Here is a 20,525-nt window from a genome sequence, read left to right on the forward strand (position 1 = left end):
TTACATATTGGATTGTTCTGATCAGGACTGAAGTTGATCAAAAGATTTATCCAAGACTATAAGTCTCCCAGCCACCCCATACATTTTTTATGTAGAAAATAATATCTTATAGCAGTGTAATGTAGAAATCAAATGGGCATTTAAAGGTTTGAATTCCCCAAAGGGTTTTTTTTGTGGGTTGGGTGGGCTGAAGGTGTTTCTAGGTCAATGTCAAGTTTATTTATATAGCACTTTAAAAACAGGTATAAAACTGCACCAAAGTGCTTTACAAAAAGACAACAACAATCAACAAAACAGAATGGGAAACACTGCTTCAAATAAAAGCCAAGGAATACAAATTTGTTTTAATAAGTGATTTAAAATACAAGATAATCTTGTAACAAAAAGTAAAAAAAACCCCACAACTTTTAAAGTACTTTTTTGGAAGTGTAAATTTTTGTGCTAAATGACATGAAAGGGTAGTAAAATAAACTGTCCTGTTGGGGATAAAGGGTTATTTAAAAATGATTATATTTAATGTATGTCTGCCTGTGTTTCTGCCTGTGTTTCAAGATGTGTTGCACAGTTTCCTGTTAGACAGCAAAAAGCAACTTTGCTGAGACAAAGGGGCACCACAAGCTGAGCAACATCTATTTCACTTTGTACATGTTTTATATCAAACTGCACAGCAATAGTGTAACCAAAATGTTGGGGCGTAAACCTCAGCGATACCTTGTGTGCATGCTCACGGCCGTGTGAAAAAGGATGTGTGATTCACGCTTTTGCTGTCTGAGCAGCTCTTTTCTGCTTGGTTTGTCGTTTCCATTATGTTGTGGTCTGCTTAATATTTTCATATATTAATGTATAGCTCAATATAGATGAGTAACTGATTGGAGATTTATTTATTTATTTATTTATTTTACATCTGATCTGCAGACAGTGTGTTCTCCAGTAGCAGAAGGAACTTGCATTTGCCAGGCATTTGGTGTGTGATTTTTCTCAACGACTCATTGGAAAAGGACAGAGAAATAAAAGCAGAAAAGAAGCTACAGCCTGAGCCTGTCACCATCGCTATTAACGCTGTCTTCGACTGAATTACCCCACTGTTTGAGCCCTGTGTAATGCACTGCACAGTAATCCCAGTGGTGTGTATCAGTGCTGAACGTAACCACAGGAAATACTCTTTTTCTTTTTTTTTTTCTTTCTCAAGATGTTGCTTTGAAATATTACATCTTCAAAATGCTGGGCTGAATTAAAGGGAAAAAGAACAGTTTGATCCATGTGGGAATACTAGAATGGTGAAGTGTGTCTGTCAGTGTAGCAGTGCCTGTGAGAGGTCACATGAGCAGAGGAATGACACAGAGTGAGAGAGAGGTCCCTGGGGCTCCAGGCATTGTGCTGATGTACGTGTACAATAGGCTCTTTGGGCCTCAGAGCCAATGAACTGCTGCATTTATACGTAACCGACCAGACTTAGCATCTGCGAAGAGTTTTAGCAAAGAGGGAGCTCAGCTTCAAACATCCTGCTGGGCACTTTACGAGGCCTCATCATGCACTTGTCCATCCAGACTCCATTGAGTCCTGGTGGAGGAATGGCAGAGCCGGTGGTGGTGGTCCACAGCACATACTGGACTAAGAATAGTTCAGTGACTGTGCGAGTGAATCGCAGTCTTGTCTCTCTCCTTCGTGCTGCATTCCAGAGTGGGAGGCCCGAACGTGCTCCTGCCATCGCCGTCTGACCCCAAAGCTCGGCAAAAACCTTGCACAGTCATACCCGCGCCACATTCATGCCGGTGGGATGAGACTTGGATTTTATGAAAGGGCAAGACGAGCAAGTGTAATGCTGAAAGTAACACAGATATTTTAGAAGGTTCGGTCTTTATATTCTAAATAAAAAACATTCTATATATATTCTATATTAAAAAAAAACATGTTTTAGTTTGAAGCTTTGTAACCCTTAAAGTCTAAGTCTTGTACCGAAAATATATCCTGAAAACCGTTGAATAACTTCCAGAATAAGGTAAACTTTGAATATTCATGTATTAAAAGTGTTCAAATTAAGTTTAAATATGAAATATCAAACATTTTTTACACCGATTATGGTATTTTGCGTTTGATTGCTGCCTCCGTTTATGATCGACCATTTCCGACAGTGTGACGTCAGTTCAAGAACACCGAGAATGCGCGAATTGAACTTGCATAGAAACACACATTGTTTACATTGTACAACCGGTACGGCGAACAAGGATATATATGCATGCTTTCCGGCATCTTCTTTCACACACCAAATCTGTGGATCCACGTGTACTTTGAGCAAGCGCTAATAAAAAATATCGGCAAACTAATTACAAGATAAAATGCCTTCTAGGTGCCTAGTTGGTGGCTGTAGTGTCGCTTATAGGCCTAGTGCAGACCGCGGTGAAGTTGGTTTGACATTGGACATTCAAGCTCCGCGGAGTCTCCCAGCTGCTTCCTCCTCCCATACGTGGTGGGACCGTCAACAAATCTGATTTGATTTTTGTTTCTCAAGAGCTGACTTTCAAGAGCTGACGCTGACTCCGCGGAGCACTCCGTCTCTTGCCAAGTCATCTTAATCCGCTTTCTTCTCCTGATAAATAACAACCTCTTCTCCTCAGCGTCTGAGCCATAAGAACCAGGACCCGGATGATTCATTGACATCCTTAACTTTTTTTCAATAAAGCTCTCAAAGATCCATCTTGTGGCATCTCGAATTGTCCTCCGCACTAGAGTCACCAGTAAAATCATGACACAGTAGCGGTGTCAGTTGTCGCCATCTTGCTTTCTGATATTTTCGCGGTACTGCCCTGTGCAAACTTTTCTGGCTCAAAAAGGACTGAGTAAACAATATCAGGATGAAAGCTTGGTGTATATTGTTTTATGTGAAGATGAGTGTATTTTATATATATATATATATATATATATATATATATATATATATATATATATATATATATGCCATGTGTCAGTTTGCATCGACAACAGGGACTCTTCTTACCTGCTTCGACAACCGACAATTAAGAGTAACTTTCTTTATTGTGCTCATTGTCTACTCTATGGTACTGTTAAAATGTGTATCCAATAACTTGTATCCACCAGCAGGAGGTGGCTTAGAGTTGTATTGGTTAGATCAGGGATAATAAATCGTCATGTAATACAGGACTTAACAGGAAATAGAGTAAGATGCAAGATATTCAGAAAATAACATGGGATTAAAATAAATGACACATGCTGTCAGAACATCGTTGTGAGCATTCATCTCTACACTGAGAAATGTTACTCAATGGCAACCTGGGGCCGTTTAGTTAACCTCAATCACATTTAATAATGCTTATCTTATTCTAAATAATGAAGACAGATCAGGAGTCAACAGTGGTAGGCTGTGACAAAAATGTAGATGTTTTTCACCTAGTGTTGCTGATGTAATTCCTGAGTGCTGACAATCCTGTCTTCAGACAATAGCAAGCTGCTAGGCAAAGAAAGGGAAAACAAAGTTTCTTTATTAGGTTAGGAGGAAATTATGACAGTTTTCTGATAATCAGATTTTATCTGGAGAGGAACTAAAACAAAAAAAACTATTTATGCATTTGTCAATATGACATTCTAGTTCTTATGACCTGGAGGGGTATTTGGGGTGCTGGAGATAGGACAAGTGTAACGGGGTTGGGGGGGAAAGGGGAGACAGTAAAGTTGCATTTACATGCACATTTAAAACACATGAGGAAAAGTGTTCAGAGCAGCTGCGTCCTCAGCATGAACCAAGACCCCAGGGAGACGGAGCAGAGCTGAGTGGGCGTCTGCTTAGTAGAAACGACTGGTGTGGAGGTTACACTGAGGTTACACATAGGCTTTGTGTAGGTGTCATATGTAGGAGTCATGACTGAATGATTAATGCAAAATGAGCGTTCAAGAAGGCTTTGTGTTGCAGCGAAGACATAGAGGGGAGGTTGTAAAGACGTCTTCCTGCAATCAAGCTGCTGTTTTCAAATTCTCCTTAAATATAGTTCACCCATTGTGCTGGTATGTATTTCTGGCTGGAGAGTATGCAATTGAATATTGGCATAGGTCTGATTTAGGATGAATATGTCAAGTCCTAAGTTTAGACACTATTTTCAAGCGTATAGAGTTACAGGGGAAATTAATGAATACAGGAAACAGAGTGAGAAATTCTTGGTTTCTGTGCATTAAAGGTAATCTTAGGTTTGAGATATTTCCGATTTGGATTTGTTCTGCGTGAAGAAGTATGAAAAGTGCCGTTTTGGTTGGAGACACTCCTTGTAAACATGCAACTGCAGCTGCCTGACATCTGTGTAAATGTCACAGATAGGATCTTTAAGAAACAAAAGGGTAAACGGAAAGAGATCATGGCCACCACGCTAGACTGACATTTATTTTCTTGCTGTAATTCTCTTTCCACTGAGATGAAATTTTGACGGGCAGATTGATATTGACAAAACTTCCCCTTTCAGCCGCGAGGCTCCACTTTCTGTTTCTGTAATGTTCTTTGCCAGGGATGGAGAATCGCTTTTAAAGGAACAGCTGCCTTATTTTTGCCATCGTTATTACGTGAGCTGATGCTTCATTTTCGTCCAGTAAAGCAAATCATTTTGTTTTTGCAGCTCTAATTGTGTTTGCTGCGTCAGCCAAAGCAACTGGCCATTACACCCAAATTATATTTTCTTATTCTAAAGGAAAACACATTTACAGAGTTTTGTAAAAGTGTTCATTACATTTGAACTATTCCACATTTCGTCCAACGACAACAAAACAATTGTTTTTCAGATTTTATGTGACAGACCTGAACAAAGCAGCAGACAACTGTGAAGTTGACTGTCAATCATACCATGGTCAACAAATAAAAAATCTCAAAAGTGTGCCAGACAGAATTGTATTGAGAAATGCATCTAATATTTTGTAGAACCCCCCCCCCCCTTTTTTTTTTTTGCTGCAGTTTCCACTGCAGCTCTAGTTGCAATTTGGCTTTGTGGTAGTATTTTATAACTCTTATTGTATTTTAAACCTCTATTTAACATTTGGCCTGACCTATTTTCAGTCTTCCGTGGTCTTCATGATGCCGTTTGTTCATCATTTTTTTCTAATTAACCTCTGAGGCCTTGGCAGAGCACCTGGAATTATAGATCAAAACGGCACACGAGTTTACTCTTTTTACCAATTATTTACTAATTGGGTAACTTGCAAACTTATTTAGGGTTTTATTTTGGGGCAATGGAGTAAAGAGGTCTGGATGCATAAGAAAATCACACTTTTTAGATTTCTTTGATTTTTGGTAAAAAAAAATAAAAAAAAGTAAAAAATGTAGTGGATTGTTATTTGCTGCTTTTATTGTGGTCTGTCACATGCAGTAAGTTCCCGATGAAAAACATTAACATTGTAATGTGACTAAATGTGAAAATATTCAGGGGGTATGAAAAGCTTTGTAAGGCACTGTTTACAGAAAGAGCAACCGCTGCAACCTTCATCTACAATCGGCAGCCTCAGCTGACTGAGACAGGCCAGGAGGGGGGGGCGACAGGGAGGACAGAAAGCGGCAAGATGTGGAGCGATGCTGTGTGGGAGACAGAATTAATCAAAGTCTGTGAGAGTAGCTGTTTGTCGGCATTTTTTTTCTGCTAAGCTCTGCTTTCAACACTTTAAGCGTTGTAGAAGGCATAACGATTTCTTTCCTCTCTTCTTAGTGTGAATAGGCTCTTTTTACAATGTTGTCCCAGCCACGAGTCTGAAGGGAGCTTGATCTTATGTTGCATATAGAACTGCATGATTAACCACTGTTTGAATTTTGTTTTAAAGAAATCTCTGTTAGGAGGAAATCTAAGAGTCTGCAAAACATAGTTTTGTTTTCTTATTTTAATACGAACTATTCAATAATCAGTCCAATAGGAAAGTCACCTCCATTATACTAACTTCCTTTTACTTTTTTTTTTTAGCAGCATTACTCTCCCTGTTTACCCTGGGCTTAAACATTGGCCTCTGTATAGCTGTATTTGAATTAATCCGGACAACATATATTGTTTATCATCTTAAAAGTGCTCTGATTTCATATACACAGTTTAAAGTTTTAGTACGTAAAAATCGACTTTTCCATTTTTTTTTTTTTTTATCAGGTTGAGCTTAAACAGAGAGTGACTAGAGCTAGGATTCATGGATGTTTTCCTGCTTTTTGAAATCAATTTCCGATGGAAAATGAGTCTAAAGAGAACAACTGGAAAGTTTTAACAAAGCCTTCCATACCCGGCAGCAGATCTTAAATTGCTCCCCCTCTCCCAAATTCTCCATCTCATTGCCCCTCTCTCGCCCCTTCCCCCAACATCCCTCCTGCCTCAGGACTTGAGCTCTAGTTAAAGACATTTTAATAGCTTCCTTTTCTAAACAAACCAACTACCAAAGAGGCAGATAGAGTCTCGTGCATGCAGCGCCTCCTTGAGGTTTTGCATTGAAGCTGTGGCACCGGAAGCGGAACAAAGTCAGACTGGCATAAACAGAGACGCTCCCCTTACGTCTACAAAACGCTGCTGTGTTGAGCTCCCAGCACTAGATGGCATTGGCAGAGTGCTGTATCTCTGCTCTCGCTGGTAACCAACATAAACAGTGCCCCAGCAACCTCTTCCTGTTTGTCTGGAGCCTAAAGTTGTTGCATAAAAACCTCAATTTCTGTTCAGGATTTTACACTATAATTATGCATGCCCACAGAGTCAAGTGAACAATGAGCGGCGATTTTAGCAGTTTTGTGGCAAGATACTTTCTAACAAATTTGGCAAGAAACATTTATACAGTTGGCTGCAAGCAGAGGGTACAGCTTAGTTTTGAAAAGTTATTTATAAAACCTTTCGATGATTCAGAGGCAGAGACATTTTTAAAACATATCCGTTGCAACTATTACTGCAGATTAGCGTTGTACATGTCATGAAGTGGCTTTAGAGCTGACCACAATGTAAAACAAAACTAAAGGTTCTGCAAATGTCTGCAAGTCAAAACCATACATTACTAACCTCAAATATAATAATAAGCTATGAACTTAATCTCACAGCAAAACTCACTGAAACCGTAACTAAGGAACAGACTGACTGAATAGACCTAGAGGTACTAACAAAACATGTTAAAAAAGAAACATACATAAATAAAATAAACCAAGAAAGGGTTCAAATCCCACATATTCTGACATGTGTGTACAGTCATGTGAAAAAATGTCCAAATGCATCAGGTAAGTAAAAAGTGAGTTTAAACCTTTTCTAGCTTCCTGTTTGTCTGAGATAGCGTGCTGTGGTAATTCATCTGCATGCATGCTGTGGTTTTTCTGAGAACTGAATCTCAGAATACCTTGAGACGATATCACCGGTGCTGGAATGGTACTGGGAGAGCTTGCAGGGTTCATGTACAACGTGTTCATCAACAGCTGATAAGATGTCTGCAGATGCAGTGAGTGTTCTTGCGTAAATGTGGCAAGAAAAGTTTGTGCCACCTTCTTGTTTTTGCCCTCTGAATGCCAAATGCTACAACTGTAGCTTACTGGATTCCTGAATGGCAGCATCCCTCACATTGTGGTTACTATGGGAACAGGAGTGTGTTTTCCTGGATAAACGCAGTGGAGCTCCACACCACATCAAAAACATGCTGCAACAATTCGGCCTCCAGCTCTACAGGGCGTCTAACTATAGCAGAGCTAGCTGCTTACAAGGCAGTGTGTGTACGAGGTGTAATGAGTCGCACCTTCCTGTTTGGCCTAGTTGGATGAAGTTGTGTTTTTTTTTTTTTTGTTGCTTACTTAAACAGCACTGACTTGCACTGTGCAAATGTGTGTTAACCCTCCTGCAAATCTAGAGTACGAAGCATTTACTTTGTTGTTTTAAAGATTGTTCAGCGGAGCGGCGGCCCGCTGGGAAGACAGGGATTACTGTGATGGAGGCTCCACAGCTGGGATGCATTAGCTGCACACATGATGGGAGCACTCTGCTACACACAACACAGTGATGTCATTTTCTTCAGGGGTTCAGACTCACTCACAGTTAGACTCCAAAAAAGAAGCAATTTTTCCATGCTCATTGTTTTTTAGGTGTAACTTTTTATTGCTCATTGAGCAATTTTTGATATCGGACAAAGGCGACCTGACTAAATAGGAAAATCAGCTTTAAAATTATGATTTAATGTGTTGCAGGAAAGCCACTATCCAAACCAATCTGGCCCCAAGTGAAAAAGTAATTTCCTCCAAACCTCATACTAGGTTTTCCCACCTGCTGCAGCCACGAATGCGACCAAGGCAAGGTGTCTTTTTATATAGGTGTTGAGGCCCACTGTTCTAGCAGGATTCTTTTAATAGTTATTTTTTTGGTGCTAATAGCCAGGGAAAAAGGTAGAGAGAGAAGAAAATACAGTGAATGACCCAGGGTCATGTTTAAGGTCAAGCCACAGCATCTCAATCAGATCTTTATTCGAACCTGGACTCAGCTGCCCAACTGACAGATGGCTTTAAGTCCTTGGGCTTCCCCTAAAGTCATTACCACCCTGCGTGGTGAGCCATAATCACCCACATCAAAAACCAGCCTTGGTTAGTAGCGAATGTCTTATTGGCGAAAACAAGTAAATCCGTTAAAATGTATAAATTGTATAAATTGAAACTTAAGCTTTCTAAGTATGCACAGAATACAACTCTTTAACATAGAGTTCATGGGAATTAACATGCAAGCATTACACTTACCTGTGGGGTTCTACTACGCTGGCTTGAGAGCCTGCAAAGTATGGAATTTACATGTTTTCTAAATATGTATAAGTATGGAAAATAGATTAGAAAAATAGTGGTACATCTGCCCCCCCCCCCCCCATCCAAATGTAAACGGTTTTCCTTTTTCGTGTGCAAAAGATCCACTCATCCGTCATCACAGAAAGAAGTCCAGAGTTCAAGAGGACAATGCATTATCACTTCAGCAGATGCTAGCAGAGACAGTTTAGCTTTAAATAGTTGTTTTTGTAGCTTAAGTGCTTGTTCTGACTGTAACATTTCACTTGAAGTGAAAGTAGCACATTCGACTCTCAGTGACATATTTCACGGCAAACAGTGTTGGTGTCAGTACAACCTGTTGCCGTTCAGGTACTGTATGTTGCGTTTACCAGCTGAAAAGCCAGTCTCTAGGTTCCATGGAGCATGTCTAGACATCTTTTTTTTTTTTTTTTTTTTTCTTGGTTTCACATTCAGAATATGACTCCTGCATCTGCAGGAAACCAGGTGAAGCATTATTTACATTTTCAAAATGGGTCAAAAAGGTCACAGAGAAATCTTGACAATTAAGTCTATATCATACCCGAAATTTGAATTGAAAAAACAAACAAATATGGAACCCTGCTGCACACTTCAGTTACTTCTAAGGATAATAAATTGTGTAAAAATAAGGACTTTTTGTAAATTCAAGCTTTTGTTTTGTCTTTCTGAACACTATTCTCATTGTTTCTCTTTCACAATTATCGGTAAGGTCCTTTCACCTACTTCGGTGTCCATGTTCAAAAATTGTATATCTTCTAGGTTTACATCGCATATCTTCTTCTTGTACTTGTGGTGGGTGGCAATCTGCTGCTTATGGCCTGTTGACCTCATTGACACGTGCTCATAATCAGCATTAGTATTTGAAAACAGACAAGTCTGTGCCTAACATTACTGATATTAGTATGCTTCGGAAAGATTTATAGATCTATTAGATTTATAAAACCCAGTTTCCCTTAAAATAGACTCATCAGTGCCAACCTTAAGTCATGCCCTTACTCAACAAACAATACCTGTGTACGTGTGAAGCTTGGCACAGACACACGACCCCTCCCTCCTGGCATGACTCTCCTCCCTTCTATGTCCCACAGAGCTGTAGGGTGGGGGCATTTCTGTTCCTGTCAAAGGCTTGTCATCATCAGCCCTTCTTTTAACTACAAGTACCAAGAGGGGAGTTTTTTTTTTTTTTACAAGTTTAAAGCCAAAGCTAAATAAGCTGAGCTTCCATAGTTAAATATCTGACACAAAACAGACCCTAATCAACATTCCTAACTAAATTGATTTTAAACAGTGTTCAATCACACCCTGACATCATTTCTTTTTCAGCCAATCATATAGGTCTGCTGTAAAATCATTTTTGGGCGCTCCAGTCGTTCTCATGATGATTTAAAGCACTGTGCAAAAGCACTTTAAGCACCCTTTCACAAGAGACGGACTTTTTGGTAATCTTTTAAAGTGCCCATTATTGATCGTTCTCCAGGCTTTGCCAAAGTGTTTCATAGTTCTTTATTTTTCCTTTTGTTTCTTGAAGAAAGTGCCAAAATAAAATTAAACTTAAAAAAACCTTCAAACCCTTTCAGAAAGCCTGAAAATCTCTTGCTCTGGCGATAAAATTACATACAGTAAATCTGCTTGAAAACGTCTCCACTTGCTTAATCTTCGCGCATTTTCATGACGCTTTCAGTCCTGGCCAAGCACACACTTACGCCAACCCCATCTTATAATATACCATGTGTTTGGAAGCAGTGCGAAGGCAGACGGGGTGAATCGGTGTCTGAGACCAAGACAGCTGTGCAACATGGCGACATTGCTGGAAACCGGAGGGCATGTTAGCGTGGGCACGTCTGCATGACGGGACCATTGTGGCATAGAAACAAAGCCCATTTCTGTGTCTTCAGCGTGTAAACGCTGCTGCTATAAGGCATGTTGCTCTGAGTGGCTTTCAGTGACAGGCAGTGGATCTAGAAGGAGGAGAGGCTAGTGGTGGGAACAGTTAATGTTTGTCTTTTTGTCCACTTTGTAGGCTGCACGGGATATGTTCTCTGTCATCTCCTACGAAGTGGGCCGTGTTAACAACACTGTGTGGGAGGAGGGGTTGCAACTCTCAATGGCTGCCTCTTTCTGTTTGTACATTTGTTTGTTTGCTGTTTATATATAGCAGTGTAAAGTATTATAATAATGAAGATGTAAGTGGGTGGTGGGTGGGATTTTGGACAGCACTGTCATGGACCTTAAGGAGCTTAATAATGACCTAAGGACATATCCATGGTTACCTCACTTTTTTTCAAGAAGACCAAGACAGTGCAAATGTCTACTGTGTTCTGTAGGCAACTAAGTTAATCAAATGTGTAAAATAGTTTTCTTTACGAGACAAAGTTTTTTTTTCTATAGTTTGGCAGGCCTTCACAAATAGATAAATGCTCTTACATTTATCTGTTTGATGAATGTCTTAGAGTAACTACATCCAGTGTGTCGCAAAATGTAAAAAACACCCTAACAGAAAAACAAAGATCAGAATTTGCCCACTTTTGATCTCCGGTTTTGGTAACATTTTAAACTACCAAGACTGATTTTAACCAGATCCAATTTTTATTACATGCAACATATTGTTAAAATTCTCCTGCCCGGAATAATAATTTGTTATTTATGTTGGGAGCAGATGTGATATCACACTGCCGATGTGCAACAGCAGTCCCTGTAAAAAAAAAAAGCCCTTTACTAATATTTTAATGGAAATTCTTTTGAAATACTTTTGTACACCTTTTGTTTTTGTTCTGACTTCAGTTTTAAACACTTCATTGACACTGAAAAGCTATCTACATTTTTCACACTAAAAAATGCACTCGGAAGACAGTTGTCACATTATTATTTTTTGTTTTTCCCCTACCGACCGGTCCTCAATCAGGGTTGATCAAGTTGAAACTAGTCAAATTCCAGTCAGCAAATCATTTTGCGACCCATCTCCAATTACTTATACAGGTTTGCTGCATGTAGCCAAATTTTCTTCTTGATCCTTCAAGGTTTTCGTGATCAATAGATTTTTCAATAGATTTTCGTGCAAATGAATTCTTTGGTCGTTTTACCTTAAAGACTTTATCACCGATGATATGTCATCAAAAAAAAACAAAAAAAAAAAAACTGGCAAAGACATCTAAAAAGTTGATCAGTGGATATAAGGAAGGTTTGATTTCTCCACTGCCAATTGGTCCTTGCTCCTCCTCCATCACTTTCTCCTCTTTCTCCTGTCCCTCCTCATCTGTCTCATCCTCCTTCCTCCTATGACTGGCATTATTCTGTCCCTCTGGATCAATTCCACGACTGAAAGTGGCCTCCTCATCTAGGGCTGGATGATATAGAAAAAAAACCATATTGATAAAATAGAAATCATATTGATCTATATCGATAATTATCAACAAATTCAAAACATATATTTTAAGTGCAGCCCTGTCCATTTTAGGCTGTTTCTTAGCGACCAAGTTTTAGATATAGAACACACAAAAGCTGAATTCAAACTCAAACCTTTATTCAACCAACTTTTACCAAAACTGAAAGTATTTAAAAACTAAAAAAGAATGCGTGTTCTCTGAACTCTTTGAAGAGGGCGGGTCTAGGTCACGGAGCGTGCCTGCGTCTGTGTTTGTTATTGGTTGGGAGGATGTAATGACTGTAATATTACCCTACATGATAGGCTAGAATGCATAAGGAAGGAACTTTTATTCTATTGAACTTTTTATTGACCCTTTTTTTCTATCATACATCTATCAATCGATATATTGTATTATCGTCCAGCCCTATACTCAGCCCCAAATAACAATCACAGCAACAATAATGAACATTATAAAATGTACAGTATTAAAGCGCAAATACATTCAAATAAAAATAAGAAAAGCGTCAACACACACAAAAACCGTAAGGGAAATACTCAACTTATTTCTATTTTCTTGGACTTGTAAAAAATAATTAATGTAGAAACACAACAAGAAAACAGAATGTAGCCTGTATTTATTAAAATATTATCCTTAATTGATAAAGCACAGTAATTATTTATTCACATAAGGTGTAACATTTAATGTTCTGTGTCCTGAACACATCCAAAACACAAACATTTGCTAGTGGTGTTCCGATACTGATACTGGTATCGATATCGGGCCAGATACCAGCGTCAAGTACCCATACTCGTACTTGTAAAAGCAACCCGATACTATGAACCGATAACTTTCCTCCTGGGCTGGGCTATGCTCCAACTGAAAGGCTAGATACCACTCTATACCAGGTAGTGGTGCTATACACCAAAAGGTTGTTCGCTGACCCTCCAAAAGAAAAAGGAGAGAAGAAAACTGAAGCTCTAACCAAATTCATCGCCCTTGATGGTTAGCTGTTTTCAGTGGTCAATGATATTAAGTTATTTGTGATCTATAAGTACCAATTTATTAAGCACTCAGTATTGGTACTTGGAATTGGCAAGTACCTAAATGGAAGTAGCCTACTTGTACACAGTCTGGAAAAAACTGGTTGTCCCCGACACCCCTACTATTTGCCAAGTCTGGGATGGGATCATAGGGCCATGTAGGGAGTGTTTGCTGACCTGCTGCAGGCAGGCTGCTCGGTCTGAAGTCGTTACTGGCCCCGCTGACTCTAGTTACGCTGAACTTGGCCCTTGCAGTAAAGCACTGCGGACTTAGTTGGAAAAAAAAAAAACAGTAGTGAAGTAAACTTTACTGTTGGTTAAGTTAGCGCACAGGCTGCATCCTGCACACATTCTCTACTCCACTCATTTATTTCCCCTTTCTTTTCAGCATCTTTGCTACTTTAACTTGCTCCAGTTTCATTCTTGCTTTTCCCCCCCCCCAGATTAGGAGGGGCTTTTTGTATCTCAACTTAATGCAAAATATCAGAATTGATTGTTCCCCTCAAAACCCCACTCTCTGAAAAGCAGAAGTCAATGGTTGGCTGGATTGATGGAAAGATTGTTATACAGGGATAACAGTACATCTTGTTGATGGTAATTTAATACCTAATGCCCGTTAAAATGTTATCTTTTGAATTTTCCACTGAAGATGTTGGATAAAATTCTGAGCTGCAAGTAAATTTTAAATGGTTTCTTTTTACGCCTGTATGATTCTGAATTAAGTCATCAAACAAGTTAACATCCCTCTAAAAATAGGCGGGAACAATTTTGTACCTATTTAGGTGTCAAGTTAAGGCAACCTAAAGTCCAAAGAAAAATTCTCAAAAAAACTTCAGGAAAATAAGAAATGTTGATCTAGACCATTAAAAAAAAAACATCCAAATGAGATTAAGTGTTTGGGAGGCATTGCTTTAATCCTTTGCGAAACATTTTTGAAGTCTTGCTATATTGACCATCTCCCAATTCTTGCTATTTGTCCCAAAAGGCCCACACATGTGTATTTAGATGCAATCTCAAAATTCACAGTTCTATAAAGTTCAGCAGAAGGCTGTTGAGGGAATTTCTTTTTTGCTGTATTCAGTAAACTCTGGTGTTTTCCCTTTTACTGAACTTTTAGCAGTTTTGTTTCATTTTGAGTGATGCAATAATTTTTGGGTGTTGTTGCAATGATGCAATACAGTAGCTGAGACAGAAACTATTTCTTTGCCATTTTTGGTGGACTGACAGTTGACTGGGCCTCTTTCAGTCAGCTAGTTGAAGTGCTTTTCTGCACCTCATGTCCAGCTAGTCTAGAGACATGCAGTGCAAGCAACAGTACTCATACCCATTGAACTTCAAAACTCAGCATTCATTTGCTTCACTCTCACTTTTTGTATGACGTTGTGATACAAAAGTATGATGGAAAACTAAAACGTTCAAAACCTTAACTCGTCTTCTCATTTTATTTAAAGAATTGAAATGTTTTCCTACATTCGTGTTACACATTTTTAGGTAGTCTGTTATGATTTTATGTGGCAAACAAAGACAAAGTAGCGCATGACTGAAGTGGAAGGAGAATGATGAATGGGTTTCAACATTAAAAGAATAAAAGCAAAAATCTGAAAAGTGTGGCCTTCTAGTTGGCTCCCTCTACCACATCTAGAGATGGAAATTTAACTCCTTCTTCTTTCAAATAGCATAGGGTAGTTGATTTCCCAACTAAATAGTTGTCTTGTTAAAAGCTTATCCCATCTGAGCTGTGGATGTTCTTTTTTTTATTCTGGATTTACTGGGCTCTGTAAAATAGCCTTGTTTTATATGATTTTATTTGTTCACTAACTTTCTCTATTAAACCTACAAAGTCTTCACGGGACAGCTGGATTTAAATTACAAACAGCTTACCTCTTATTACTGATTAGATGGCTAATGCTCTCACTGAATTTCATGTAAGGGTATCAGACTAAAGGGGCTGAATACAAATGCAAACCAGACTTTTCTCTTTTTTATATACATTTTAAATCTCTTCACAATTATGCTTCCTGGCGTCGATCTATTAGATCCCAGCAAAATCCATTGACGGTTGTTGTAATGTTATAAAATGTGAAAAAGCTCAACTAAATTTAAGGTCAAAACCTGGCTTGCATACGCCGTCTTATTAAAAAGGTCTCTATTTTGTAATGTTTGTAGTTCAACAAGGACAACTGGCACTGAGTAAAAGGGGATTTTATGATGACAGCTATTCCAAAATGAGAAATGTTTCCCTCAGAGGCTGCTCCTCTTTTCTCTCGGTTTAGCCACAGTCTTTGAAAATGGAACATGAAAAAATAAAGCAAGACCAGATGTTTTGGAGACATGGGGAAAGAAAAATCAGAGTCCTGAAAGTCACTCAAGGACATCATAGGTGACGCAATGGAGTTTTAATGCATGGAGGACTTCGGCCTCCTAATGCTTATCTTTATGCTCAAGCAACGATTTCAAACAACCACATCTGTAAGGCGCCCACTCCCCTCTCTCCATCCACTTTCTGCTCAATAGCTCTCCATTCTCTTCAGAACCCCTCACTTTGCTAACCTCCCCTCTGCAACAGGACTGTGAGCAAAAAAAAAAAAAAAAAGCACGCATGGGTATAAACACAAATCACAATCAGGGTACACATTATTTATCCAAGCAGCCGGAATGGTTGCTGGAAGGCTTCTGCGACTCCTGAGAGCGAAAAACCGCAATGGCCCAAACACAGCAGACAGAACTTTGACTTGAAAGTGCTTTTGTAGTCGGGGGAAACAAATGGGGAGAGACAGAGCTTCAGCAGTGTGGAAATCAGAAAAATGATGTTGGGCTGCGTGTGTGCGTAAGTCTGCGTGTGCAGATGTGTGCGGCAGCTGGTTCTGGTCAGCTGACTTGCTTTTGCTGAGTGTAATTTGTTGGATGTGCCTGGCTTGGGCTGAACTGGCTTGGGCTGAAGTGTGTGTGTGTGTGTGTGTGTGTGTGTGTGTGTGTGTGTGTGTATTGGAGGACGAAAATGAGAGCGGGAGAGAGAGAGAGAGACAGAGAGAGAGAGAGAGAGAGAGAGAGAAAGAAAACAAGAAGGGAAGGGAGAGAGATATGCAGGGCTGCCTGTGTGTCGGCTCAGCAGCAACATTAGGAGCTGCAGGCTGGAGCAGAGCAGCTCAGGGAAAAAGCCTCACCAAGCTTTCAAAGCGGGACTGCTGGAAGTGACGCCGCGGGGCCGGATGGAGCTTTAGGTGTCGCGCTTTTTGATCCGAACACAACACCTCTGGCTGGACCAGAGGCCTGAACCAAGATCTGCTCTGACAGACGAGGCTGAGCTCATCTGGAGGGGACCGGTGCGGACTTGGAGGCGAGACTGGTGGAGAATGGGGTGCTCGGCCAGTGTGGTCCTGCTGCTTCGCTCGGTGGGCGGAGCTGACTGTGGTCAGATATGTTCACAGCAGGACCAGACATCAGCGGAAGCTGCAACTCCCACCCTGGAAGGTTACACCTCCACCAACTCACCTCTGACCATCATTATAATGGTAACCAATCTCCAGCTTCCCATTCAGTGGAAAACGCAGGTGTGCGCGAGCGGTGGGTGGGAGCTTGCATTATGTTGGAAAGGGAACAGTTATGTTCAAAACAGCAACTGCATTTTGATGTGCATTGGTGTGCACTTCTAAACAGCTGTCAAACAAGTTAGAGTTTGCAGATTCGAGGCGTTAAATCATGCCTTTTGGATTTTTGTAGCTTTCCTTGTTTAAATATCGTTCCGTATTGCTGAGGTTGACGTGTGATCAATGGTTCGGGGAGGCCATTTCGTTTCACAGCTGAGGAAATTCAGTGAGACGGAAATGGAAAGAGAGTAGAGAGGGGTGGCGGGGTCAGACATGAGGAATCTAGTTTCTGTGGGAAAGAATCAAAAAAAGCATTTTTTTTTAAGTCAGAACTATGAGGTGAATGTGAAGTGAATGAATGAATGAATGGTTTATGGAACTGATGAATGGATTATGTAAAAAGTACACATGTTTCTCTTTTCCATCCTTTCTCTTCAGTTCAGAGTTGCCTGTCAGCCATCTGTTTGGTATCTGTAACAACTATTCTTAGCCAGATTTTTTTTTTTTCAAGTCCAAGAAATCCTCTACTTTTTGTATGCCAAGTGGAAAAAATGTTGGAGTCTTGGCAGGGAGGGGATCCTCACAGTCGCCCCTTTTGTTTCCCCTTGCTCTTTTTCCCTTCCCTCCTTAAATCTTGACTTCTTTGGTGACCACTGGCTTCTGTAATAAGCAAGAGGGCGAAAGCCGCTGCAAAATCATATTAGCATGTTGGACTCAGCTGATCCATGTAACTCATGGAACAACTGAGCACAAAGTATGTGTTTTTCTGTGCAAAAACCTTTTCCTGTGTAAAAGACAAATGCATCAATGTTAGTATTTTTACTGTGTTGGAGATTCAACATCAAAAAGACTTTTAATATTTTTTGTGGGTGTAGGGTATTCTAAAGCCGTGTGATAAAGTAACTGGGACCTCAGTGACTTCTGTGAGGTCAAGAGGTAAAAAAAAAAAAAAACATGTCCGTCTTAGCTTGATAGATCCATTGAAGAGGGAGTTTATCATGTTTTGTTTAAGGCGTGTATAGTGCCTTGAAAATATTTTTTTTTCTATACCTCAAGGCAGAACTGCTCCAGCTCCTTCATGTTGGATAGTTTTCACTTGTGAACAGCGACCTTCAAGTCTACCCACAGAGTCTTAATTGGATTGAGATCAATGCCCGTATTATTCGCAAGGATTCTCAGAGTTCTCTCAGAGAGCTCCTACCCTAGCCTAAAAAAATCTTAGCTTCAGAGTGATTCAGATGCTGCTGAGAGCAACTCTTAGGAAGGAAATCACAGAAATGTTTTATCTTAGAGAGAAGGTGTGGTTCCTGCTATTGCAAGGTGTGACTCTTATCTTTTAAGAGCTGTGGTTAATACAAGAAACAAACAAACCCAAATGAGCTCTGAGCAATCAAAGGAGAGAACTTAACCTATCAGACTGGATTAAGAAAAGTGTCTTATGATAATGAAACTTAAATAAAATAATTTTCACACAGCATTAAAATGTTTGAACGCCATCCTGGTCATTTTATTGCTTCATCTATTTGATTTTAATGCGCGCTCACCTGGCAGCATTTTACTGTGATTGCCTGCTAGCATAAAGCAGTTGGATTTGCCAAAACGACTGATGTAAAATGGAGAAGAAAGGCGGAGAAAACCGAGAGGAGCAGCACCTGTGTCTACACAGTGGGAGGAAAATAGACTAGTGTCGAAAGGTTAATTGGTCCCTGGATCACGGCGCAAATAGGCGAACTTTGAAGCGCAGATCAATGCGCATTTTCTCTGCGCGTCTTGGTGCTTTCATGCGCTAGCCTGGAAAGTGAGAAGCACTCCGTGCTGCAATCAAAAGCCACAGAGGAGATGGCATCACAAAAGTAAACTTCATATGAGCATTTAGGCTACTGCCATCATCGTGCACAATGCAGCAAATACTTTCTCACCGCTTTGATCTTGTCTAGCGTGTAGGCCTATACATTTTTCTGCAACTTTTTCCATTTTTCTATGATGTTTACTATGGAGAGCATTTCTGTAAAAACATAATTCTTCTTTACTATATTCTTCATTTCTCCAATTTTCATTTATGATCATTAAGTATTTTTCCTATTATTTATTTATCCTCAAAATTGCATTACCAGAGTCACAACTTTAACCCGTTGGGCCGCTGAGGCTAATTAATTATCCCCTTTAGGGATGATAATGTTGATCTTATCTAAAGATTAATAATTGTATGATTATTAAAGAAGTATGTGTGCTCATTTCATCCACTATTTAGGTGGTGGATCAGCCAATCAGCTCTCTCTGTCTCGACCATCTTCGCTGCTTGAGACTCTCTTAGGCTCGCTTAAAGACCTCCTCTCTACTCCTAACATTTTCTGCACTTTAGAAGCTCTCTTAAGGCCTTGGTTGCTCTGTAAATAACTTGTATCCTAGCGAAGAAAAATCTTGGCCTAACTATTCTACTATTTTTCCCAAAATGACGTCACTAAGTGCTTTGTGAATACAGGCATTGGACTTTGCCGAGGCCATTCTAACCCATTTAAATGTTTCCCCTCAAACCACTCGAGTGTGCTTCGGGTCATTGTCCTGCTGTAAGGTGAACCTCTGTCCCAGTCTTAGGCCACAGGCAGACTGAAACAGGTTCTGCTCAAGAATATCCCTGTATGTGGCACCGTGCATCTTTCCCTTGACAGTTTTAGTGTATGTTTTTTTTACATAGTATGTAGGAAAGGGGGTTTGAGAGAGGGGGGAAGGTATGCGGTAAAGGACCTCAGACCAGAATCAAACCCTGGTCAGCCACGTCGAGGACTAAGGCCTCTATATATGGGCCGTGCTCTCTACCCCCGTACCATCAGTGCACAAAAAACCCAAAACAAACAAAATAAAAATTCCTTTTGTCCATGTTTTATTTCCATTGATCCGTCTTCTCAACCTGCTTATCGATGCAGGGGTTGCGGGGGCTGGTTCCCATCTCCAGTGGTCATTGGGCAAGAGGCAGGGAACCCCATGGACAGGTCACCAGTCCATCACAGAGATCAACAGACAGAAAACCTTATTCTAATTAGTACCAGTTTTTAACTCGTCGCCCCTCCACATTTGACGGCAACATGTGTCTCTTGGCAGACTTGCTACGTGCGCATTCCCTTTGGTTTTGTTTACACACAACTACATGCGTTGATGTCTGCTTCCTGCATTTTGTTCACTTGAAGCCGGTCAAGAATCATGTTTTCAGATAGACCAGAGTTTGCTTCTTTGCCCCGTGCTAAAGTTTGATTACACATTCAAACTGTGAATGCTCTTTAAGAGTGATTGTTGTGAAATGTGAACAAAAAACCCCAGCTATGTCCTTCTTAAGGGTTTCAGATCACCAGTGACTGGTGTCAAAAACAGACTCCCACTGTAAAACTGATGAGTAGTGAACAGGAATACAGCTTGATCACATCAGCGGTTTGTCACTATCTTTGTGCGATATTTTTTCTCAAAAAATTGCAAGATCATGTAACTTGTAAATGTGGCTGTTAAACCAACAATGGTACTCATTAACTCAAATCACACTAACATATTCTTATATGATGCTGTATCATACTAATGCATGTGGGGTGTGGACGGGCAAAGTGTTGGAATCTTAATGTTCACATAACAGATAAGCAGCAGACCTCAGGGGAATGGAAAATGGACTGCATTTATACAGCATTTTTCTAGAGATATTCACCACTAAAAGCACTTTACACAAGACTTAGACTTTATTGTCATTCAACTTCACATTCACAATGTGCATTTGGGTGAAATT

The 20,525-nt window shown here is 40.0% G+C and overlaps 1 protein-coding gene across 5 annotated transcripts in view; it reads left to right on the forward strand.

The window, feature by feature from the left end:
* dock10 (dedicator of cytokinesis 10) overlaps positions 1-20,525 on the forward strand; it is a 97,703-nt gene that overhangs the window by 13,604 nt on the left and 63,574 nt on the right. For 3 of the 5 annotated variants that reach the window (XM_012868049.3, XM_021319288.2, XM_021319286.2), the window contains exon 1: positions 16,287-16,684. The exons of 1 other annotated variant lie outside the window; for it this stretch is intronic. In XM_012868049.3, coding sequence (XP_012723503.3) covers positions 16,526-16,684 — 159 coding nt within the window. In that variant the 5' untranslated portion in view covers positions 16,287-16,525. Of the gene's footprint in view, positions 1-16,285; positions 16,685-20,525 lie in introns of those variants that run through there. One more of the 5 variants, XM_021319287.2, reaches the window with a different exon arrangement.

The sequence above is a fragment of the Fundulus heteroclitus genome, chromosome 18 (assembly GCF_011125445.2).
Source record: "Fundulus heteroclitus isolate FHET01 chromosome 18, MU-UCD_Fhet_4.1, whole genome shotgun sequence".
Lineage (NCBI taxonomy): Eukaryota > Metazoa > Chordata > Actinopteri > Cyprinodontiformes > Fundulidae > Fundulus > Fundulus heteroclitus.